Here is a 23746-nt window from a genome sequence, read left to right on the forward strand (position 1 = left end):
GGGAGCTTGTGCCTGCCTTAGGCTGTCCTCATCATCACACGGGGAGACTGAGGTCAGCCCAGGCCCCACAGCCGGTGCCCACTGAGGTCTCCCAGCTCCTGGCATGGCCAGCCTCTCTTCCATGGCCCAGCTTCCCCCCCTGCCCAGCCCCCACATTCAGGGTGAGCTGGGCAGAGTCTCTAAGGAAGGCTGGGGGAGGCTGCACTCTCTGAGGCCCCCTGTAAAGCTAGAAACTCCTTTCTCCGGGGCCTCTTTCAGCCTCCATCGCAATGAGAACAGCCCCGTGAGTTTCCCACTGAGGGTCCAAAGTCCAGCGAACAGGATTCTGGGGCGTGTGTGTGCTGGTGGGGGGCAGTGTGCTAAGGGCACCTGGAACCTAGAGAGTGACGGTGGGGAGGGCTGGCAAGGTGGTCTTTACTCCAGGAATCCTCCCTGGTCAGCCTCCCGCTGCTCCCCTACTGGCTGTCAGGCACCAACAGGTCTAGGGATGATCAGACAGTGGGAGCTGGGCCTCTGAACCTAAGTCTGGGGAGGGGTGGGGGAGCGGGAGGTCAGGGCCCTCACTTCTCAGATAGGAGTATGGCCCCAACAAGGGCAGGATCTACGCCCGCCCGCCCGGTGGGCGGGGGGAGGTGCTCTGTCCTCATCTGGCTGGGGGCCTCTGCTTTCTGAGGTCAGGGGGCTGTCCCCTTCCGGCAAGAACTCCAATTCATGTGACTAGGAGCCAGCCCGTGTGCAGCTGGCAGACCTCACCTCCCTGGCTGGCAGGCACAGGCTCACCCAGTGTGGACACCGGAGCTGCACCCAGCAGCTGTGCCAGCAGACCCACCAGAGCCTTGCACACACACCACACACATGCACGCGAGCACACAGGCATGTTCCAATATGTACCCAGGTGCTCACACAGTCACCAGCGCACCCAGACGCCTGCCCGCACACACCACAGTGCCCATTCTGGGTCAGGAAGGGGGCTCCCTGGGGTCACAGCCCAGCCTGCGTCTGTCACTGCGGGTGAGGTCTGAGGTGTGGCTGTGACCACAGGCACTCCAGAGGGCTAGGCCACCTGAACGGTGGGCTTTGCCCAGGACTCACCCCAGCTACCCTGCCCTTCTGGGCCAGGCCCCCACCCCTATCCATTGACCAGTGGTCAGCATTTGGGGGGGTGCATGGGTATGGGGGAGGGGCCAGCTGCACAGCACCATTTGTGGGTGCTGCCGCAGAGGAGGAAGTGGGCTGCCTGTGGCCACTGGGCCAGGGTGCCTGCAGGTGGGCAGGGTCCTGTCAGCAACACCGACCCCTGCAGTGTCCATGCTGGCAGGAGTGGAGTTGCTAGGCTCTGGGACTGGGACAGGCAGGGTACTTCTACTGAGGCGGTCTGTGCACTCCCAGAGCCTGGGCCCAAGGCAGAGGCCCATCCATCCGAGGTGTTTCCGGAGGCTCACTTCCTCTGGCTGCCCAGGAAGTGGTTTCAGAGCGAGACTGACCAGCTCCCTCGGAGGCTTGCCCTGTCCTGGCCTTGCCTGTGAGGGGCAGCAGCATCTGGCCAGTGGATTAGGCCGACTGGCCATGTTTTCCGCTGCCAGGGCTGGCCAGGCCTTGAGGGAGGCTCAGCAAAGTGTGGTGTGGCCCCAGAGCTCTAGGCTCAGATTTTTAGCTCTGGTGGACATGGCCCCTCATGTGTGAGGGGTGATAGCTGGGCTGCATCTCTGGGCTTAGGCAGCTCCAAGCAGCTGTGTGAGTGAACCTGGGCAAGTGGCTTTGATGCCCAGTGCCTCGGTTTTCCCTCTGAGCAGTGAGCCAATAATAGCCTCCATCTTTATGAAATTGTGCCATAAACAACAGATAATGAACACAAAGTAGCTAGCGTGGTGCCTGGCACATTGTTAGTGTTTAAGGAGTGGAAACTGTAGTTATGTAAAGCGCTTAGCACTGGGTTCGTGGCAGCTGCGCAAAGCCCAGCAGGCAGTGCTGATGAGGGGTTATTAGTGTCTGCGGGCCTGGCACTGGCCCAGCATCCCAGGGCCAGGTGGCAGCGGAGCCCACCGAGGAGCCAGGTCTCCAGCTTCTGGTCCCCTGCCTCTGGGCTGTGGGCTGGGAGGCAGTAGGCTCAGAGCCCTCGGCGGAGGGGAGCACTGGGTGGGGCGGCTGTGCCCGCTTGGCAACCCAACCCCTGCGGCCTGTTCCCCCCTCACCCCCTTTCAAAGGGAGGAAAGTAAATCTCACGGCAAATGCAAGCAGGAAAGGGAAGGCAGGCCACAGCTGCCCACTGCCCCCTCCCGCCACCCCGCGGCCCCTTCCCCTGCTCGGGGCCCCCACAGGACACTGGGCTTGGGGCAGCCGAGGCTGGCCACGGGGGTGGAGGTTGGAAGAGTGGGGGAGCTAGAAGTGCCCCCGGTACACATCCACCCATGCATATGTCCTTGACATGTGGCAGCTGGTGGCAGGGGCCTGCCCATCCCATGTACCTGTTAGGCGGCCAGCCAGGGAGGGTTGCGCTGAGTGTGGGCCTTCACTCTCCAGGGTGAAGAGACTGGCCTTGGGTGTCAGAGCACAGGGATGGTGGTGCAGTGGGTGGGCTGGGGGGCTGGGAGGCTGCAGAGTCACAGGGTCCGGGCTTGGCCATGAGTGAGGGCATTCTGAAGGTTTAGGAGCAAGACCTCTGCAGGTGTCAGGCAGACCTGCAGGCCCTCTCTTGGTGTTTGCTCTCTGGGTGCTCTTGAGCCAGGGACTGGCCCCTTTTGAGCCTGGGGTGTCTCAGCTGTGAATCGGGAAGGAACCTGGCTCAGGGAACCAAAGAGAGCCACTATGGCTGGGCAGAGGGGTGAGGGAGGGCAGCAGCCAGGGTGGGCATGGAGGCGGTGGGAGTGGGCTGGGGGGCAGGCCAGGAGAGGAGTCTGGGCTCCTTGGAAGGGAAATGGGGAACACCGGGGACCTGCTTTACTGTTTTAAAAGACATGCCCAGTGGTGGGGGCAGAGGACCTGCGGGGCCACAGCAGAGGCTGGCAAGCGTGAGTGGGTGGTGCCGAGCCTGGGGGGGCAGCCGTGTCAGGATGGGGGTGGTGGTGGAGAGAAGACAGACAGGCCTTCAGGACAGACTGCAGAGGCAGAAAGGGGGAGGACACAAGAGACCCCTGTGTCAGCCTGATTTCAGGGGAGCACTGGCCCTGCTGGAGACGATGGGCACTGGCAGGGGCGCATCAGGAGGCCTAGTTTGGGCGCTTGTGAGCATCTCTAGAGCATCTGAGGTTGGAGAGATGGGTGGGTGCAGGAGCCTGGAGTTGAGGAGGATCTGGGTGGAAAGTGGAGATATGGGAGTGGACAGGCAGCTCAGGAGAACCTGGACTGGGGATGAGGGTTCAGGCTCTGGTGGGGAAGGTTGAGAGGCCCTGGGCACAGGGCTGGGGTGGCTGTCCTCGAAGGTCCCTGCCAAGGCGCCTCGGAGGGCAGGCTGCGGTGGCTGAGCTGCTGTTTTCACAACAGCCCCAGAAGCTTTAGATCATGTCTATGGCTGTGTTGGGTAAACAGGCCCCAAGGAGTGGCCAGTTGCCAGAGCCACTGGATCTGAGGTCCGCTTGGTGTGGGCTGCCGCAGGTGGGGCGGGCTGGGAGAGGAGGAGGGTCGCAGGGTCTTCTGGTACCAGGGCTAGAGAAAGCTTCCAGGTCCCCACTGTAGACGGGAGACGAAGGCCCTGGAGAGCAGCCCTAGCCTGGCCCGTTCTCCTCCCAAGGCAGCAGACGCGAGCAGGGACCACGGGGTGGAATGGCGTTAGAGCACCCCGGTGCCCACTGATCCTAGGAAGTTCCGAGTCCCCTAAGGTTACAGGACAGCTGGGAGTGGGGGGTGGGGTGGGGGTGCGGGGCCATGTGTGAGGATGACGGTGGTGGTAAGGGTGGTGATGGCAGCTGCTGAGTGCCAGGTCCCACACTCAGCACACCCCCAGGCAGGGCAAGGTCATCCCTTGGACAGACAAGGACGCCTCAGCATCCTGGCCAAGCCAGCAGGCACCCTGGGCAGACCAGACCTGAGCTAGACCTGTCCAGCCCGCAGCCAGGCCGCTCTGCAGCCCTGTGCACCCCCGTCCTGTCTCTCTCCCTGCTTTCCCCAGCTCCCTAAAGCAGGGCAGCCCTGCTACCTTCATGAGGACACATGGCAAAAGACTTAAGTGGCCATCTTACTTTTTCCCAAACACAAAGATTGTCATCAACAATGAGGAAAATAGAAGGGACTAGGCGGATGCTTCTGTGGGTGCACAGAAGACACGCTGAGGCGAGGACCTGGGGCCCCATCCCGTGGGGCTGGTGGAGCCACCGTCCCCACCCCCCTGACATATACCCTCATGTCGCTGGAGGCCAGATGGGTCATGCCAGGCTTAGAGCGAGAGGGCCCCTCTCCAGCCCCCTGCCCTGCTGGCTTCACAGCTTTGGGTGGAGTGTGGGGTAGAGGGTGCCCTCTCCCTGTCCAGTTCCATCCCAGTGTGCACTCCGTGGAGGTCATGTGTGGGGTGCCCCGCATGACTGTCCCCCTGCACAGGTGCAAGGCCCCCCTTCTGTGCACCAAGCCTGTGACTGCCACCTGTGCCCAGCCTCGGCCTCTGTTGACTTCCCCTCAGATAGGTGGGGGCGTGCCTCACGGGCCCACTCCTTCCCTTGCACACTTTGGACTTTGCTCTGCACCAGGAGGGACTTTCTCACCTCCCCTGGGTGGGGAGGCCCAGCCTGCCTGACACCCTGCTGCCCCCTCCCCCACTCCTGTTGTGCCCCAGGGGCTGCAGTTGAAAGAGCAGTGTTGTACTTGCTTGGGCCCTGACCCTAGTCAGGCGTGTGGGGCTCTTCCAGGCTTGTGAGTGTCTCTCCGTGCCCGTGTGCATGGGCTCTGCCTTTGCACCCTGTGTGCATGCCATCTGTGTGGGTGCACACACGCAGGAGTGCATGTCCTCTTGGTCTCTGTGGGCCGGGATGTCTGCCAACACGTGAGAGCTGGCGAGTGGGGGTGTGTTTCTCTGGCTGTGTGTCACCAAGTGCCTGTGGTTACAACCGTGCGTGTGTGTCCAACAGCAGGCAGGGCTCTCTGTGTGGAGCTGTGTGTTTGGGTTGGTAAGTGGGCCCGTGTGTGCACACGGGTGTGGTTATTAGGAGAGGCCCTGATGTGCCCCCAGCCCCGACTCCTCCCAGAGGCCACCTTGTCCTCAGGCGTGCCATGGAGGGGCCTTTGCTCCTCCCTCAGGGGTACCCGGGTGCCTCCATCTGGCTGAGCCCAGGGCTTCCCCACCCTCAGGCTAGCTGAGACGCACAGCCTGCAGCTGGTAGGGACTCTGCTCCCAAGGGAGAGACCCTTCCAGACCCTCTGGCCAGGCGGGCAGGTGGCACCCGTGTGCATCTCTCAGAGTGAAGCCCTTGCTGACCCCCAGCCAGCGGTCCTTCTGGCCCCTGTCCTTCCCCAGTCCCTCTCTCTCCCTCTCCCACTTGCTGGCCAGGTGGCTGTCATATCCTCCTCTGTAATTATGTATTTATGTGACTGTCCCCCACCAGGTGGTGAGTCCATGATTACACAATATGTCTTGTACCGTGGTGCCTGGGCTGGGCCTCCAGGACCTACAGCCCCCACCTGTCATGTCCAGAACCAGGTTGCCACATGCAGGTGTTTTCCTGAGGAGAGGGCCCAGAGCCTTGGTTTTCAGGGTGTTGCCACCCCTTTTGCAGGTGCAAAAGTTTTCATCTTGCCTCTTGGGCCTCCCCTCTGATTCTCATCCGATTCCAGTGGGCGGGGTCGGGCCTCACTGTGTGACATTTGGATTTCCGTGGGACAGATGTGTGGCCAGGGAGAAGAAGGCTGAGCTAGAGGCAGGGGTGCTGCTCGGAGCACAGACCCGGATCCCCACCTGAGCGCAGTCCCAGACCCCTGCACGCGGCAGCCCAGGGAGGAGGTGCTAGTCCTGGGGGGGAGCTGGTGATGGGAGCACCCCTGCTCTGGGACTTGGCTGTGATCTGAGCCCACGCAGGACGGGCGGGCATGTGGGGGTTCGGGCACAGGGCCTCGGGCAGGACTTGGAAGGGTCTCGCTCACCCTTCCCCGCTTCCGCCTCCTGCCCTTCTTGCTGAGCCCATTTCCTGGGTTGTAAACCCCTGTGGCCTTCTTGACTCGCCTCTGTCCTGGAAGACAGTCTGGTGGGGCTGGACTCCCCGCCAAGCTGCTGCCTGCCTGCCTACCCAGCCCAGCAGCTTCCGCCGCGCCTGGCCCCCTGCCCTGCTGCAGCTCTGCTGGGACCGGGCCTGCTTCCCGCTGCCTGCGCTGTTTCCCTGCCGCCGCTGGGCCTCCGGGCTGCCTTCCTCCTTCATTCGTCCCCCCAGGGCCTCCAGTCTGGACCTTGAACTCCCACCAGGCAGGGTCTGCATTCCCCTCTGCACGAAGATGAGATGGGCGTATCGGTCCCCAAAGGCTCGTCTCTCCAAGATATTGTGGCTTGATGGGTCTTATTTTTCCAATTTAACACAATTATTATGGAACAAGTTGCATGAGACTGTGGGAGGAAAATGAGAACATACATTCCCATTCCTGGGGGTACCCTTCTGGCCACAGCCCCGCCCTTTCCCCTTGTGGACTCGTACACAAGGATGCGTGACACACACGTGTGTCCTCTGCGGCCCAGGAGCTTCGGCCACCACGGTCACTCCGGTCCTCTCAAAGTTGGCTTTTGCCTGTTGCCCTGGACTCGGGGGAGCAGGTTTCCTTCGCCCTGGAGGGGGTGGCCTGTGGGCGCTGGCCTGGCCCTGGACCAGCTTCCCTTATCTAGGCTGCTGGTCTGGGCGGGGAGGGGAGTAGGCCCTCATCCCCTGGGACTGGGATCTAGTGGAGCTAAGCCTTCCCCAGGGCGTGCGAACTGGAGGATGGCCCACCAGCCTGGGATGGATGGGAGGGCGTCTTCAAGGACAAGCCCAGGACCAGCGGGGGTGGGGGGGGGGTGGGGGGTGTAGATAGACTTCCGTCAAGCCTGTTTCCCCGCTCCTTGCTTTCTCTGCCCTCAAGGTGTGCTTATGGTTATTGCTCCTGGCACTTGGCACACTTATCTATCTGCTTCTGCCCCCTTTCCCTTTGTCTCTGCTCCCCAGCACAGCATATTAGGAGGAGGGTGGGCTGCAGTGTCAGCAGCCTGGATTCAAATCCTTCTAGCGCTTACCGGCTGTGTGATCTTGGGCAAGTCACGGAGGCTCTCTGAGCCTGTTTCTTCATCAGTAAATACCCACCTTCCAGGCCTGCACAAGGGTAAAGGGAGCTAATGCCATCTCATGGCTACTCTGCACGTTGTGGGCCTCAGAGAAGGACCATCCTCCATGTAAGTGGGGCGCTGAGACTCACACCCCGACCTGGTGCTCCCCGCTTCCGAGCGCTGCCCCCGCTGTGGGCTGGAGAAGCAGGAAGGTAGAGACAAAGAGGCACAGGCTGGTCGCCAGGAGGCCTCCGTGGGGTCTGGGCGCTGCCAGCTCCATGGCCCTGCAGTGCAGAGCTGAGGCTGAGCCAGTGGCCCTCCTTTGGGGCCTGTGGGCCGGGGCCTATTTGCATGGGAGCTACAAATAGTCAGCTTCTGTGCCATTGCTCCACCCCCGGGCCTCACCACTGGTGTTCAGACGCTCTGCGGGGTGCATGGGCGACACTGGCTCTGGTGTGCGGGGGGGGGGGGACCTGGAGCCTCTCAAGGTCACACACAATGGGAGAAGATGCTGGCTCATGGTGTCTGTCCCTGTGGCTCCAGGGGGTGCGGGTGGTAGAACCTGGCCAGGGCCCTTGTCCTTGGGAGTTGGGGCTGGCTGGCCGGGCACTAGGCAGCCCACGTAGCTGACGCATTCCCCTCCTGGGCGCTGCGGCCTGGCTGTGCAGGTTGGGGCTGGGGCTGGGGCTGGCGTTGGTTGTGGTTTTCCCTGCAGTGGCTTCTGCCTAACTGTGAGCAGAAGCTGGTCTGAGCGCCACTGGAGTGGGGCAGAGGGCGGGTCTGATGAGCAGCCTGCAGCGCTGGGCCCCACCTTGCCTTCCTGGGAAAACCGTCTCCTCTATGCAGCCCCAGGGCTGTCGCCACAGAGGACAGCTCTGCTGGGTGACCTGGGGGCAGGGGAGGTCATGGAGCCTGGGGGCCATCTGGCTGGGCCCTGAGGGGAGGAGGTGGAGGGAGAGCTGGCCAGCAGGTGTTTGATGCACCTGCTGCCCCGGGGTGAGCAGCTCTGTGTTCTGGGGATGGAGTTTCCCTCTCTGAGAGCAGGGGGTCAGCTATCAGGACTGTCTTCTCAGGCAGCTTGCCCACCAGTTTGCCCCCATCACTGCCATGACTGCCCCAGGAGCCCAGCCCCCACAGCCCAACTGCCCCTCTGGCCCTGCCTGCCTTCCGGCTCCATCCTCATCCTGAGACACCAAGGAAGTCCATCACTGCCACGCCGGGGGCTCGGGTTAGGCAGCACGGAGCTGAGCTGCCTGCCGGGGTCAGGCCCCGAGCATGCAGACACAGACATGCGGCAAGTGTGTGCAGGGGCCCTGCCCCCTGCCCTTCCCTCTGGACCCCCGGGGAGGCCTCACCCAGGCCAGATGGGTGCAGGAGGGGTGTGGTATGCTTCCTGCCTAGGACTTTGGGAGACTTGGCCCGGTTCTGCACAGGCTCCCAGCCAGGCCCATGCTGGTCACTCTTCAGTCCAGCTTTAACGAGTACCCACCACGTGCCACCATTCACACTGTGTGGAAACACAGGTTTCCACAGCTGTGCAGTCATATGTGCACGCACCCTCACACACACCAACCCACATTCATGCGTTCCCTGGCCCGGGGAGAAGCCAGCAGGTGGCTCTTCCTCCCTGCCTACCAACGGGTCGTGGTGGGCTGCCTGGCTGGGCGCAGGCTGGAGGCCGTGGGGGCTGCGCTTAGAGTCGCACACTCACTCCCTCTGAGAAGGAGCCAGGCCCAGGCAGGAGGCGTGGTGGGGTCTGCCCTGCCCGGCCCCTCCCCTCTTCTCTGGTTGCCAGCCTTAAGGACTGGCTGGGCCACTGGGCTGGGCTGCAGGCCGAGGTCAGAGTCTCCTGTGAGCTCATTTGGGCAGGGAGCTCCCTGCAGACCTGGTTGCTGCTCGGGGTGCTTCATGGAGGAGCTTGGGGAGCCATCCCAGGGGCAGGCATCCTGTGTGTGTGCACATGTGCTGATGTGGTATCTAAGACTGTGGTCAGGAGGGAGGGAGTGTGTCCATGGCATGGGCATGAGCGAGTGTTCATGCAGCCACAGCGATGCAGACCCCGAGCCAGTGTCCATGCAGATGTGTGAGTGTATGCCCACAGGCACGCACACGAGGGCCACCGCCACACATGGCGGCCTGAAAGCCCCTCGCTGTCACCTGCTGGGGTGACCCATGAATTGAGGAATGGTGCTGAAGAGGGGAGTGTGGGGCTCTCTGTTTGGTTGAAAAAGCATAAGCAGTGTTATGTTCTGCATTAAAATAGGTTTATATTTGGAAAAAATTAGTTGGAAAGGGCAGGCAGCCTTCCAAGGGGCTGGGGTTGAGCAGGGGCAGCATGCTGCTGTGGGGGGGCCCGGGCAAAGTGGGTGCTCCCTCAGTGGGGTCCCCGGTTAGCCTCTGGCTCAGCCTCAGGGCTCCCCTTCCCCGTCTTGTCTGCCTGGGTGGTGATGAACAAATATAAACTTTGAAAACCGCCAAGGGCTGGTGGGGCAGGGTGCGAGGAGGAGGGGGCTGCCCTGCCTGTCTCGGGCAGCATGCCCTAGGTACCTGGTGCCAGGTAAGTGGGCAGCAATTGCGTGTTAAGGAGGCATTGAACGACTCCCCAGATAAATGACTTGTCATGTGCCTCCAGGGCCCAGGAAGGTTTGGGGAGTGTAAGGAGGCCCTGGCCTGGAGTCGATGAAGGGGTCACTGCCAGCCTGCTCTTGCCCAGTGGGTCTCGATGTTAACACGGGTGGCCGGGACAACTGCACTTTTAGCCCCCTGTGGGCCCACCTCCATGTGTGGGAGCCCCGGGGGACGTGTGGGGGTCCCAGCACCTCCCAGGGCCGGCCCTGCCGCTCCGGACCTCACCCCTTCTGTCTGCATAGCCCTGCTGCAGGGCCCAGCATGGCGCCATTCCTGCGCATCGCCTTCAACTCCTACGAGCTGGGCTCACTTCAGGCTGCGGGTGAGCCGGGCCAGCCCTTCTGCGCCGTGAAGATGAAGGAGGCGCTCAGCACAGGTGGGGCTGGGGGCTGGGCCATCGGTCAGCGGGAGGCGCTGGAGGGGGCCGGGCCTCGTTCCCCTAGCACCTCAGGGGACCCATCCCCCTGCAGGGCCCAGCTGTGGGCGCAGGAGAGCAGAGGCCACTGAGAGCCTGCAGGGCCTCCGGCACCAGTTCTGTGGAGCCCTCTCTCGGGCTGGGGGCTCCGGCTCCTCCCCCATGGGTTGTTTCATGCAACGACTCCCTATATCTGCATGTGCCAGGCCCTGTGCTGGGCACCGGGGACACTGCCATGGTCCAGGGCTGACCTGGCCCTGCCCTCCTGGGGCTCACAGTCAGGTGGGGGAGCTAGGTGATGAATCTGTGGTAGGGACCAGCCCAGAGGAGGCACCGGCCCAGGCTGGGACCCAGGAGGTCTTCCTGGAGGAGGCAGGCATCTCATGCCATTCCTTCTTGCTTCTGCCTTTACCTGGTGGACCCCTGGCTCATTCCTTAGGGGTCAGCGGAGCGGTCCCTTCCTCCAGAAAGCCTTCCCTGACCCTGAGGCTGGGGCAGGCTCACCCACCACGGGTGTGTCTGGAACTACCAGCTGGCCTACTTCAGTCTCGTCCCAGCTGTGATTTAACATTCACTTGAGTGGCGGCCCAGTTCATGTCTCTACCCGAGACTGGGGCTTGAGGACAGGCACTGGGCTTGACTTTCTGCCCTGTTCCTTGCCTCCAGTACCGTGGCTGGCACGCGGGGCTCTTGGCATGTGGTCACTGGGGGAGTGGACTAGGGACTCGGGGCTGGAGACGGAGGGTCACAGGCTGAGGGGACAGCAGGAGCAAGGCCTGGAGATGGGGCGTGGTGCGAGTGAGACAAGCTAAGGAGTGGGAACCTGGTCCCAGGGACGCGGGGGGTTGCCACGCCGCCCCTCAGTGTGGGGGGAGAGCCTGGCAGGTCTGTCAGGGCTTCAGGCTGCGGGAAGAGGGGGGTGCGGGGGGCCCTGGCCCAGCCTGCCTGCTGCCCCATCACAGAGCGCGGGAAGACGCTGGTGCAGAAGAAGCCCACCATGTACCCGGAGTGGAAGTCCACGTTCGACGCGCACATCTACGAGGGCCGCGTCATCCAGATCGTGCTGATGCGGGCCGCCGAGGAGCCGGTGTCCGAGGTGACGGTGGGCGTGTCCGTGCTGGCCGAGCGCTGCAAGAAGAACAACGGCAAGGCTGAGTTCTGGGTGAGGGCGCCGTCGTGCGCTGGGTGCCGGCGCGGTTTGTGGTCCCGGGGCAGCCCACACAGCCGGGGGTCACACGCCGGCCCTGCAGCGTATCCAATCCGCGGACTCTGAGCCGTCTTCTGAGTCTGTAAAAGGAGGTGCTGCGGGAAGACCCTGCCTGGGGCCCGTTGTTCAGCTGAAGTGAGTGGCTGGACTTACAGGGCTTTTTGCAGAGCTGGGCACCTAGTAGGTGCTCCATCCTCATTGTCGTGACCACTCTTTTCCCTTTTACTCTTGTAAAGGCAGGGTGTGCACACAGTTAAACAGTCCCAGCCTATGTCTGGGCCCCAGGCCCACTTCTCCGAGCTTCATTGTTCCCAGTTCTGTCTGGAATCTTCCCAGATCTTCCAGCCCAGTCAGGCACTGGGGAGAACCGCCTATGGCCTTGAACAGAGAGGGTGGGAGAAGGAGAAGGCCAATGGCCCGCCGCTCACCTGCCCAAACTAGGGCTCTGCAGCTAAGGTGTCCCCCTTGGAAAGGAGCCTGTGACCACCGGGGACTCTGGTCAGCCTCCACTGTGCGGTGACAGGCCCGGGCCAGGAGAGGAGCTGACCCAGGGCTGCACCGACCCTCAGCCAGTCAGGCAGAGATACTCGCTGTGCATTCTGTCCACTCCCCTGAGAGACAGGGTCAGTCACCAGGCATGGGTCCTGGGGGAGGTGCGGGTCCTGCCCTGGGAGCTCGCCAGTCCCTGTGAGGAGGCTGGGCATGCAGAGGCCCCTACAGGAAAGACCAGCAGGAGTGTGGCCGTACGCATGCGTCTGTGTGTCTGCACGCGCAGGGGACAGGGTGCCTCCTTTCTAAAATCTCTGTTAAGGGGGCAGCCAGGGAGGGGGTGGGGAGTTTCCCTTCCCACTCTGTTACCCCAGCCATGTGGCAGTGCTGGGTGTGGGCTGAACCCTTTCACTTCCCCAAATGTAACAGTACCCTGGGGGTTGGGCGGGGGGTGGGGCCCTGTCCACACTGGACAGACAGGTGTCCAGCCAGCCTGCCAGGACTCCCTTGGCCTTAGGGGACCAGCCATGGGGGCGGGTTCTGAGTCTGGTTCGGCCTAGGCCTGCCCTCACTGACCCCCCCACCCCGCCCGCAGCTGGACCTGCAACCCCAGGCTAAGGTGCTGATGTCTGTGCAGTATTTCCTGGAAGATATAGGTAAGAGCCTTCCTATCTGGGCTGGGGACGTAGGTTCGGAGGCCAGAGCCAGCACAGTGGTGTAGGGAAGTAGCTCCTATCAGCAGTCTGTCTGCCCTGGGAGGGACTGTGGGGGTCCTGTGCCCCCCAGAACTGGGGCCGACCTCCCGCTCCTCGGCCCCCAGATTGCAAGCAGTCCATGCGGGGTGAAGATGAGGCGAAGTTTCCAACGATGACCCGCCGTGGAGCCATCAAGCAGGCCAAGATTCACTACATCAAGAACCATGAGTTCATTGCTACCTTCTTTGGGCAGCCCACCTTCTGTTCTGTGTGCAAAGACTTCGTTTGGTGAGGCTGTGCCTGCTGGGGTGGGGCAGGGGCAGAGAGGGCCCCTATGCGGGGGGCTCACCTATACTGAGCCCTGCCTGGTGGTTTGCCTTTCAGGGGTCTCAACAAACAAGGCTACAAATGCAGGCGTACGTGTCTCCACAGCCCGGTTTGTACGCACACGTGTACCCACGTGTGCCTGCATGTGTTCTCAGGAATGCCTGTGTTTCTCTTGCTGGGACTGCGTGTGCCTGGACGAGGGCTCTGTGTGCTTGTGTGCATGCATCTGGGTGTCCCTGCATCACAGCGCAGCTGTGAACATAGCCGCTCTGATTGTGAAAGCTGTTCTCCACGTCCCTTCCTCTCCACACTCAGTGACGCTGCATCGGCCTCAGGGTGATACTCAGAAATCAGGCGCTCGTTCCCCAAGAGGCTATCCCACCTTTTCCAGCACACCCCCGGCTGCCTGCGTGGTCTGTTTAGATGTGCATGTACCTAGGTCCACACATGTGAGCGCACCTTACCCCATGATGGTGCCTGCACGGGCAGGTGGGCTGGCTGTTATGAGCACTACCACGCCCTAGCCATGGGTCCTTGGGCAGCTCCTTCACCTGCTCTGTGCCACAGTTTCCTCATCTGTACTCAGGATATTAGAGGCATGGTGAAGACCGAAGGGGTGACTGCACTGTGAGCGTGATGACTGCGTGTGGCAGGCACTGTGTGCATGGGGCTGGGCTGTTGTCACGTGTGCTGGGCGTGATGTGCAGGTGTCTTTGTGGTGCCTTGAGTCTGTGTGTGGGCTTGCGAGAGAGCTTAGGGGCTGGTTGCTGTCCTGGGCACAGAAGAGGGAAGGGCGGCCCTGCCTCCCGTTCTCCCACTGCGCCCCTACCCCCTCTGCCTTCCCTGGTCTGAGCTCCTGGTCCACGTCCACCAGGCCCCATCCCTTCCAGGCTCCTCCTACAAGGCTGGCAGGAGAAGAGAAAAATCAAGCTCTGGGCCTGAGGCTCTGTGGGGTGAGGGTGTGGGCCACCAGGGAGAACGGCGGCTTTGTGTAGAGGGCTGGACGGGGCTGGCGGCCTCCGGCTCACGGGCTGCCTCTCCCCGTGCCTTCCCATCCCCCTTTCGGGCCTGTGCCTCCTCAAGAATGTAACGCTGCCATCCACAAGAAGTGCATCGACAAGATCATCGGCCGGTGCACAGGCACGGCAGCCAATAGCCGGGACACCATAGTGAGGCGGGGCCCCGGGGCTGGGGGTGGGGCGGCTTGGCTGGGTGGTGGGGCTTGGGCGCCCTACCCCTTCCCTGGAGGCCCGCCCTCCCTCCCCATGTCTCCTGTTCCCTCCTTGGACCTCTGGATTTCCCAGTCCCTGGTGGAGCCGTGCCAGGCCTGTCGCCATGCCCGGGGCTGGGGGTAAGGGAGTGGTTGAGGGAGGAGCTGGAGCTGGCCTGTGACCCCCAGCCTGCACCCTCTCCCACTCCAGTTCCAGAAAGAACGTTTCAACATCGACATGCCGCACCGGTTCAAGGTTTACAACTACATGAGCCCCACCTTCTGTGACCACTGCGGCAGCTTGCTCTGGGGGCTGGTGAAGCAGGGGCTGAAGTGTGAGGGTGCGTGTGCCACCCGGCTTGGGGTTGGGGCGGGGGCGCGGAGGCCCCCATCTGGCCCCTGCCCACCCACATCTCATGAATGCCAGCTCAGATCTCCACCCTCGCCCCCTCGTCTGTGGGAGAGGCCGCAGAAGGCTCCCCCACGGAACTGGCTGGCTCTGCCATTCACCTGCTGTGCACCCCTGCCCCTGGCCAGAGGCCCCCCACTCTGAGATCAGTGACCTCAAGTGTCAAATCAGGATAAGAGTGGAGTAGGACCAAAGAGTCCCCAAGGGGCATGCGAGCCAAGCACCACAGCCCTCAGAGCACCAGCAACGCTCAGCCGACAGCCTCACGGACCCTCCCCCGCTGTCCCCGGCATTGCTGATAGACAGGAGAGTCCTGAAGGGACGCTGACTTGTCTGGCTTGCCCCAAACCTTCTCAAAAGGGTTTATTTAGCATTAGTTCCCATCCCGTATCTTCCACTTATTCTTTTTTTTATCTAAATAAGGAAAGGTTTGAAGCGCCCTTGATGGCTTCAGATAAGTTTTTTTGTAAGGACAGTAAGCCCAGCAGACCCCACCAAAGCCCTGCTTTCTCCCACTCTCTGTTCCTCACCTCCCCACCCTGGCGGAGCCTGAGGCAAGGGTTCAGTTTTCCCAGAGCTTGATGGCTGCCTGGGCAGAGGCCCTGACAGCCTGCTTCCTCTTACCGCAGACTGTGGCATGAACGTGCACCACAAGTGCCAGAAGAAGGTGGCCAACCTCTGCGGCATTAACCAGAAGCTCTTGGCCGAGGCATTGAACCAAGTCGGCCAGGTGGGTGGGCACTGTGGGAACCTCCGTCAGGGCTGTGGGTCGGGGGGCAGTCAGGACTCTCACCCACTCCTTGGGGGGAGACTGGAGGGCATGTAAACCCAGGATCCCGCTTCAAGAAGACCTAGTTCAACAATGAGACACTGAAGAGGTGGGCTTGTTGTGGAAATTAATCCAGTGGTTCTTCACTGGGGGGGCCTGGAGGACACTCCTGAAGTTAGGGCACTTGGAAGCAAAAGCCTTTGTGGGGCGATGTGTGTGTCTGGGAGTGGGTGGGGCTCCAGGGACACCATATAACTTAGGGTAAGATCCTAGAACCAGTCATAAGTGGGGGCAACACGGAAACGTGTTGAGTGAGTGGTTGGAAAGGTGGGATTCAGTTTACAGAACTTTTGTTTGTGATCAGTGCCGTACAGACCTCCGAGGTGTCCCTGTGCCACAGGAGAGAGAGAGTGTGTGTGTGTGTGCCCTGGCTGGGGGTCCTGGGCTCTGCCCCTGCTGTCTGCACTGGCAGTGAGGGCAGAGTTATGGGTGGCTGGGCTCCTTGCTCTGGGCTGCGAGTTCTGACCACGGTGTGACAGATCATCTGCTCCTCTGACCTCCACCCCCTCCTCCAGAGATCATCCCGGAAGTCGGAGTCAGAGCCTGTTGGGATCTACCAGGATTTTGAGAGGAAGCCAGGAGTCGCAGGAGATGATGGTCCAGGTGAAGCCAGGCCCGCCTCCCCCAAGAAGGCCTCCCCTCCCACTAGGGCCCAGGAACAGCCTGACCTCCATCTGGTGTCAAGTCAGACTTGAAAGGAGGCATCACCCATGGGGAGGGGGTGCCCTCCTTTCCAGGCCCCTCGCCTGGGGCTCCCTGGGGCCCCAGGAGTCTGGCAGACAGAGGGCCGAGCTGAGGCACCACTGTCTTTTGGGCAGACACCGGGACATATGGCAAGCTCTGGGAGGGCAGCACCAGGTGCGCCATTGAGAACTTCACCTTTCACAAGGTCCTGGGCAAAGGCAGCTTTGGCAAGGTGAGGGCCGCAGCCCGGGGGCAGCGCGGGAGCTCAGGGGCACCTGCTTCCCAGCCTACTGGCTTCTTCCTGCTTGGGGGCTTGGCGCCCTGATCTTTGGCCCCGCCCTCCCCTGCTCAGCATGCTCGCCCTCCTGTCAGGTGCTGCTGGCAGAGCTCAGGGGCAGGAAGGAGTTCTTCGCCATCAAGGCCCTCAAGAAGGACGTGGTCCTGATTGATGACGACGTGGAGTGCACCATGGTGGAGAAGCGGGTGCTGGCGCTCGCCTGGGACAATCCCTTTCTCACCCACCTCTACTGCACCTTCCAGACCAAGGTGCCCAGCCGTCTGTCATTGCCTCTGTGGCCATGGCCCTCCTCAGCCCCCCGGGCAGGGCCCTATCTCCCCCAGACTTCCTGGGGCTGCCTCCTCCCGTCATGTCCCCCAGGGTACAGTTGTGCCCTGCGTCCTGTTGGGGCTTGCCCCAGGGGCCTGCGGTGAGGGGGCGTCCTGCCCATTTCTGTGCCTCTGCTCACTGCCCCCCAGGACCACCTGTTCTTCGTGATGGAATTCCTCAATGGGGGGGACCTGATGTACCACATCCAGGATAAAGGCCGCTTTGAGCTCTATCGTGCCACGTACGTGCAGGCCGCTGGGGGGAGGAGCCTGCTGTTGGTCTGCCCACCATGCCCTCTTTCCTCTCCATGGAGAAGCCAGCCTGGGCTAGTGCTGGGGTTGGAGAGACCGCCCAGGAAGCCACGGGAAGTGGGTGAGGCGTGGCGGGGAGCGCGGCACAGACATGCTGTCTTGTCCCAGTGGGCCTCGGCCAGGGCAGCCTCGCAGAGAGCAGTCCATGCAAACAGAACCCGGTGTGTGGCCCTCCGGCTGGCAAATTGTGTATGTGTGTGTGTGTGTGTACACACGTATATCTCTATATGTGCATACACTCTTATGACGGAATTCTCTCTTTTGGGGCTTTTCCTTCCTGCCTTGGCCGCCAGCACCTCTAGCCTGGTAGCAGGTCAGGCTCAGGTTGTCCGTGGAGTTGTCTGCAGTGTTTGCTGCCCCGGAGGCTGGCAGGACGGCCTGGGGAGAAGCAGGGTCTGGCCACAGAAATCCCTGAACGCTTTGTCTCTCTCACTCAGGTTCTACGCAGCTGAGATAGTCTGTGGACTACAGTTTCTGCACTCCAAAGGAATCATTTACAGGTGTGGGGGCCGGGGGACCCGGGGCATTTGGGAGGGAACGCGCCAACCCCATCCTATCCCCTGAGATGCTCTGAGAGGGGCCGGCCCAGCTTGGGCTCCATCTCCACTTGAATCTGTCTTTAGTTGGGTATTCGCCTAGACCTCCTGCCCCATTGCTAGCATTCCTGGTGGCCCCTCAGCTGAGCCCGGCCCGGCTCGGGGACGGGGAACTCACCGCCCATACCTGGCGCCATCGGTGGGAGCACAGTGCTGACCGGGTACAGTGTCTCCCCGCTTGGCGTGGCCTGTCTCGTCCGGAAGCCCCATGTGAGCCGTCGAAGCTGCCACCGAAGGGCTGATTCCATGAATTCCGCCCCATAAACGAAGCCCCATCCTGCAGGGCATCCATACGCACTGTCCAAAAGCTAAGGCCCAGCTCTGGGTGCCAATGTGGGATGATGCCAAGATAAGTCGTCAGGTGGAAAGCCAACCCATGGGCCAGTGTGGATTGAATATTAGGGTTCAGGTGTAAAAGTTGGGGGTGAGAGGCACTTTGTGAAATGCTCATCAGCACCTAGGATCACTCCAGTGAGGGCTGGCGATCAGGGCTACTGGAGGAGGGGTTTTGCTGTTCATTCTTTGCTGGTACTTGTTACCACGTGCGTGATGATCTAGCTACACGATCAACTGCATACAGAGCGACGTGGTCCCTGCCCTTGTGGAGTCATATAGACCTGAGCCCGGGGCCATGTCTGCTGCTGACCAGCTATGTGACGTCACCTCTCCTGGGCCTCAGGGGGCAGGATGGTGTGTCTGGCACAGGGCACACAGTAGGCCCCTTGCAGGAAACCCCTGCTTTCAGCCCCCTTTTGCTTTCTGTTCTCGTCCTCATTCCCTGTCCCCTTAGGGAGAGTCCTAAGCCTCCAGGGCTGGAAACGGGGCCCCGGCAGCTAGAATTGACTGCTGATGGCTCCCTGTCCCGTGCCCTCCCCTCAAGGGACCTCAAGCTGGACAACGTAATGCTGGACTGGGACGGCCACATCAAGATTGCTGACTTTGGGATGTGCAAGGAGAACATATTCGGGGAGAAACAGGCCAGCACCTTCTGCGGCACCCCTGACTACATCGCCCCCGAGGTGAGCGGGCATCCCCCTGCCCCCCGGCCAGCAGCCCAGACAGATGCCTTTCCTCAGCAGGGTGGGGACAGCGATGTCCGACCCGCAGCCAGGAGCACAGTGGGGAGGCCTGGCTGGTGCTCGGGGCCCCTCCCAGCTCTGCCACCCGCTGTCCTGGCCCAGATCTTGCAGGGCCTGAAGTACTCGTTCTCCGTGGACTGGTGGTCCTTCGGGGTCCTTCTCTACGAGATGCTCATCGGCCAGTCCCCCTTCCACGGAGACGATGAGGACGAGCTCTTCGAGTCCATCCGTGTGGACACACCGCATTATCCCCGCTGGATCACCAAGGAGTCCAAAGACATCCTGGAAAAGGTTGGAGGCCCTGGGGGCGGGAGGCTGGCAGACCTCGGGTCGCGGGAAGGCCCGAAGCCTCCTGTCCGGGATGGCAGCCTCACTGACGTTCCAGTCCTAACGCTCTCTGGACATGGCTCCCTTGCCGCATTTCTGGGGGCTCCTGGCCGCATGCCCTGCCCTGAAGCAGCCTGGCATGTTGATTCTGAGCTTGGGGTCAGGAGACAGCCCTGAGCCTCAACTCTCGAGTCTGTCTCTGCTGCAAAGTGGAGGCTCTGAGAGAACCTGCACAGAGCTGTGGGGAGGAAAACATAAATGTGTGAGGCTTAGGTCTGTGCCAGGCAGGCAGCAAACATTCCATACATAACGAGCACTGTGTTTATTCTCCAGGCTGCCCCATCTGTGGCCCTGGGGCACCAGGGGCTGGAGGATCTGCGGCCCAGGGGCGGGCCTGGTTTGCGCCGGCTGGGCTGGGCTGGGCTAGACCTGCCTGGGTCCTTGGGCCTGCCTGGGGTTTGCTGAGGCTCAGATTTTCTGTGGCTCTTGAGTGCTAATTGGGGCCCCTGCTCATTTACAGCTACTCGAAAGGAACCCATCCCAGAGGCTGGGAGTGACAGGGAACATCAAAACCCACCCTTTCTTCAAGACCATCAACTGGACGCTTCTGGAGAAACGTGCAGTGGAGCCGCCCTTCAAGCCCAAAGTGGTGCGTGAGCCCGTTCCCGTGGGGGCCGCCTCCTCGGTGTTGCCCCCCATGCCTTCTGGGATGGGCATCTCCTCCTTTGCCCTGCCTCTCTCCTGCCTCATTTACGTGCTTTCCTCCTCTCCATTGTGCCAGCAAACCGGCCTCCCCGGCACGTGCAGTCATGACCTCTTCCCCCGTGTTCTCATCCTCTCTCTGCTCACTCAGTCATTCAGCAAACACTGGGAACTGTGTCTCCAGCCGCCTTTAACATACATTCTTTAGTGCCTGCTGTATGCAGGGGACTATGCTTTAGGAATCATGGTTCAGGCCTCCCTCCCTTCTTCCCTCCATCCATCCAATCCATTGTCCAGTAAATCCTAGAAATGCCAGGTGTCTGTTAGGTGCACAGCCCTGTGGGAGGCCCAGCCCCAGAAGGGGAGGAGGCCTTCCTCGTCCGGGAGAGAAGCAGCCTGCATGCTGATATCATTTATGATAAAAGACAACAGTACAGGGGATGTCACAAGGCCACATATGATCAGTTGTCATTGGGAGGGTCTGTCAGCAGGAGCCCAGGGTGCAGAGAACGAGGTGGGTCTCGGAGGAAGTGAGATGTGGGCAGGGCTGGAGAGAGGAGGCCAGGCAGAGGGCAGCTGGGAGGCATTCCAGGGAGAGGGGGGATGGTTGGCACAAAGGCCCAAAATCTGCAGAGGCCAGTTAGGGCCAGAACTGAGAGTCCCCCCCACACTGAAGAAGGCGGACTCTCTCTGCTCACGGCCTTTCCCTCCTACCCCCTTTCTGTCCTTTGCTTCCTGTCCTCCGTTAGGACATGCTGTTCCCAGGGGGAGGCCTGTATAACGTGCCCCACTTTTGTGCCCTGAGGCTGCAGAACACAGCCCTACACCAGGGATGCCATTCTCGGATGCCTCCTGGGCTGGCCCTCACCACCAGGCCCGGCTGGCTGCAGGACAATCACAGCCGCTTTCAGTCCCTGCCTTTGACAGACTGGGGGATCGATTTGTTCCTGTGTATTGAGCCACAAGGCAGGTGTGCTGACCAGCAGCCCCTGACAGCGGGAAGTGGTGGGGCCACGGCGAGGAGTCCCAGGGGCCTTTGGCACCCAGAGTGGACTTGCCAGGGCTCAAGGCTGCTCTGCTCTGCCAGTTTTCAAAAGAAGCTAGAAATCTGGGTTTTTACATTTCAAAAATACAAAATTGCCTTATTTAAAAATAATTGTCTCAAATTCCATTATAACCCAGTGCTGGTCAAAGCTACTGGCCACCTACTCAGTTCGGCTGGTCAGCCCCCACCTGGAGACCTCCAGCACCCCCACTGTATCCTCAGAAGGCGAACCTTTCCTATGAACAGCCTGACAGTAGAGACTTTAGGCTTTGCCCCCCACATGGTCTCAGAGCGGCCATTGAAGATAGGTCGATAAATGGGGATGGTTGGGTGTTACTAGGACTTCACTTATGGATACAAATTTGAATTTCATTTAATTTTCATGTCTTTTTTTGACTGCTCTCTAAACTTAAAAAAATGTAAAAAGCCTTCTTGGTTTGTGAGACCTACACAAATAGGGCTGGAAGGGGTTTGGCGCGTGGGCTGTGGCTGGCCAGGCCCCTGCTCGGATCAGAGCCTACCTTCCTTCCACGCCCAGAGCCCCTGCCGACTCCCCAGACCCCTTGGGGAACCGGTGTCTGCCTTCCCACCGCGGCCTCTGAGCCTGTCGGGAGAGACTCCCTTTCCTGTTCTCCGTAAGGACCACGCAGGCCTGGCCCAGCCTGACAAGGACTCATTCCGAGGACCTTTGGGGGGCCGCCCCTTGGGTCCCACTCACCCTCCCCCCCTCTGCCCACAGAAGTCCCCCGGAGACTACAGCAACTTCGACCAGGAGTTCCTGAGCGAGAAGCCACGTCTCTCTTACAGTGACAAGAACCTCATCGACTCTATGGACCAGACTGCCTTCACTGGCTTCTCCTTTGTGAACCCCAAGTTTGAGCGGCTCCTGGAAAAGTGAGGTTCTCAGACGTTCCCATAATCTGCCCTCGCCAGGGGGCTGGGTCAGCCCACACGGCCTGCCCACCCAGCCCGGGCATAGCAGGCTGGCTCCCCCACCGCAGCCCCTGCCTGTCCCCCACAATAAGCAGCAGTGTGACTGTCGCCGTGTGGCTGCCATCTGCCCCCTGCCTCCAGGAGGGCCCTCGGCTCCTGGCTGGCTGGGCCCTTTATGGTACTTCCTCTGTGAACTGTGTGTGAATTTGCTTTTCCTCTGTCCTCAGAGGGAAATTGTAAATTCTGTGTTTCATTACTTGAATGTAGGTTATCTATTGAAAAAATATATTATAAATATATATATATACACACACATATATAATAGGCTGTATATATTGCTCAGTAGAAAAAAACCATGGGGAATTGGTGATGTGATCTTTTAAAAACATATATGTATATGTATATATACATTAAAAAAAAAAATTGGAGCACAAACATCTTGAGCCACCAGGGTCTTTTATCTGTGTGTCTAAATAAACACCAACGGTCCAGCCTAGCTGTTGTGACACAGTTGTCCCAGGAAGCCGGTAGCCGCCACTGCCTCCGGCCTCTCTGTCCTGGAAACTGGGCTGTTTCTTCAGCGCAGACCCCTGGGCTTTCATGCAAATGAGTTTGTATTTATGGGTTTCCTCTGACTCTGGGGCCCTGGGCCTGAAGCAGAAGGTTTACTGGGTGGCTAGGGAGCCCCGGATGTCTGTGGGGCACTGGGAGGAGGTGGGAGCAGGGGCACGTGGCTGTGTTGGGGGTGAGGGGCCAGCGTGGAAGAGCAGCCCCCCACCAGGGCCTCCCCCGCCAGCCCCCTGCCCGGCACCCCGTCTCCGGGTTCCTTTGCTGCCTGGGGATCAGGTCCCTGCTGCACAGGCCTGAGGTCTCTGCGTCCAGCCCCGCCCACTTTGCCCCTGGAGGTGGGCGAGGTGCCTCCTGTGCCCGTCTGGCAGCTGAGCAGCTGGGTCCCAGCGAGTTCATTTTTCTGGGCTGAGGTTCAAGTGTCACAGCTGGAGAGGGATGGGACGGGGTGGGGCAGGGGCTGCATGCGTGGAGCCTGGATGCCCCGTGCAGCCCACCCCCACCGCGTTCTTCCAGGAGGTGCTTGGATCCCTGCTCTGGTGCAGCAGCAAAAGCCCCGGTTTAAGGCTTTGTCCCCTGGGCTCCCAGAGAGAGACGGCATGGGGGGCCCCAGCCCGTGGCCGCCACACACACTGGCCTCAAAACCGTCTGGGGGCCGCGTGGTGTACAGCGAAATGTGGCCTGCACTGGAGCCTCTCATCGTCCCGCTGCTGCCCCGCGGCAGAGCCTGCTTCCCTCCGGGGGGCGCGGGGAAAATGCTCACAGGCAAAGGCCGCGGAGGTGGCAGGAAGGACACAGCGGCTGTAGTCAGGGGTCTCGAGGCCGAGCTCCAGGCACTCTAACCTCAGCCTCAGTCCCCTCATCTGTAAAGGGGCAATCCTGCTGCCTCGTGGAGCTCCTGGCCTTGGGGAGCCCTGTAAGGACATGCTGGCACCCCACGGTGCCAGGCAAGGCCCAGGAAAGGACAGGCTGGGCCTGGGGGCCCACCTCCAGCAGTCCGGGCTGGGGAGGCCGCTGCTGAACTGTTTGGGAGGCTGTGTGGCTCCGGGCCTGTTCCCAGAGTTGGGTAAGTGCCAGGCCTGACCCGGCGGCCTCAGGAAATGCCTCTTGTGGCTGGGCCAACTGCCATATTTTCACTGGGATCTGGGGGTCCAGAAACAGGCAGGCGGCCACCTCACCTGCCAACTGGGCGTGCAAACAGAGCATGGCCCCCCCCCCGCCCCCTGCCAGTTGGAGCAGTGTGCCCCATCTGACACGTGCCTGGCCTCACCCTCAGTGCTGGGCAAGGGACATGGGCATGGCGGGCCCTGGGGCAGGACATGGCTCTGCACAGGCCCTGCTGTCTGATGCCCCCAGTCGTGTGCCCTCCGTGAGTGAGAAGCTTCTGGAGATTCCTTCCCTCTTCTGCAGATCTGGATGACCGCGCCGCTGCTTATGGGTGAGGAGGATGTCTGCAAGTGCGTCCCATGAGCTGAGGACCTG

At 61.2% G+C, this 23746-nt stretch overlaps 1 protein-coding gene across 4 annotated transcripts in view; it reads left to right on the forward strand.

The window, feature by feature from the left end:
• Positions 1–22128, forward strand: part of PRKCD (protein kinase C delta) — a 32851-nt gene extending 10723 nt beyond the window's left edge. For all 4 annotated transcript variants that reach the window (XM_036994852.2, XM_017678257.3, XM_036994850.2 and 1 more), the window contains exons 3-19: positions 10075–10208; positions 11210–11409; positions 12539–12599; positions 12764–12926; positions 13023–13054; positions 14049–14134; positions 14387–14516; positions 15214–15314; positions 15929–16016; positions 16232–16329; positions 16470–16643; positions 16854–16945; positions 17453–17515; positions 18492–18630; positions 18793–18981; positions 19538–19666; positions 21504–22128. In XM_036994852.2, coding sequence (XP_036850747.2) covers positions 10094–10208; positions 11210–11409; positions 12539–12599; positions 12764–12926; positions 13023–13054; positions 14049–14134; positions 14387–14516; positions 15214–15314; positions 15929–16016; positions 16232–16329; positions 16470–16643; positions 16854–16945; positions 17453–17515; positions 18492–18630; positions 18793–18981; positions 19538–19666; positions 21504–21662 — 2019 coding nt within the window. In that variant the 5' untranslated portion in view covers positions 10075–10093 and the 3' untranslated portion in view covers positions 21663–22128. The remainder of the gene's footprint in view (positions 1–10074; positions 10209–11209; positions 11410–12538; positions 12600–12763; positions 12927–13022; positions 13055–14048; positions 14135–14386; positions 14517–15213; positions 15315–15928; positions 16017–16231; positions 16330–16469; positions 16644–16853; positions 16946–17452; positions 17516–18491; positions 18631–18792; positions 18982–19537; positions 19667–21503) is intronic.
• Positions 22129–23746: the final 1618 nt, after the last annotated feature.

Source organism: Manis javanica, chromosome 3 (genome assembly GCF_040802235.1).
Source record: "Manis javanica isolate MJ-LG chromosome 3, MJ_LKY, whole genome shotgun sequence".
Taxonomy (NCBI): Eukaryota; Metazoa; Chordata; class Mammalia; order Pholidota; family Manidae; genus Manis; species Manis javanica.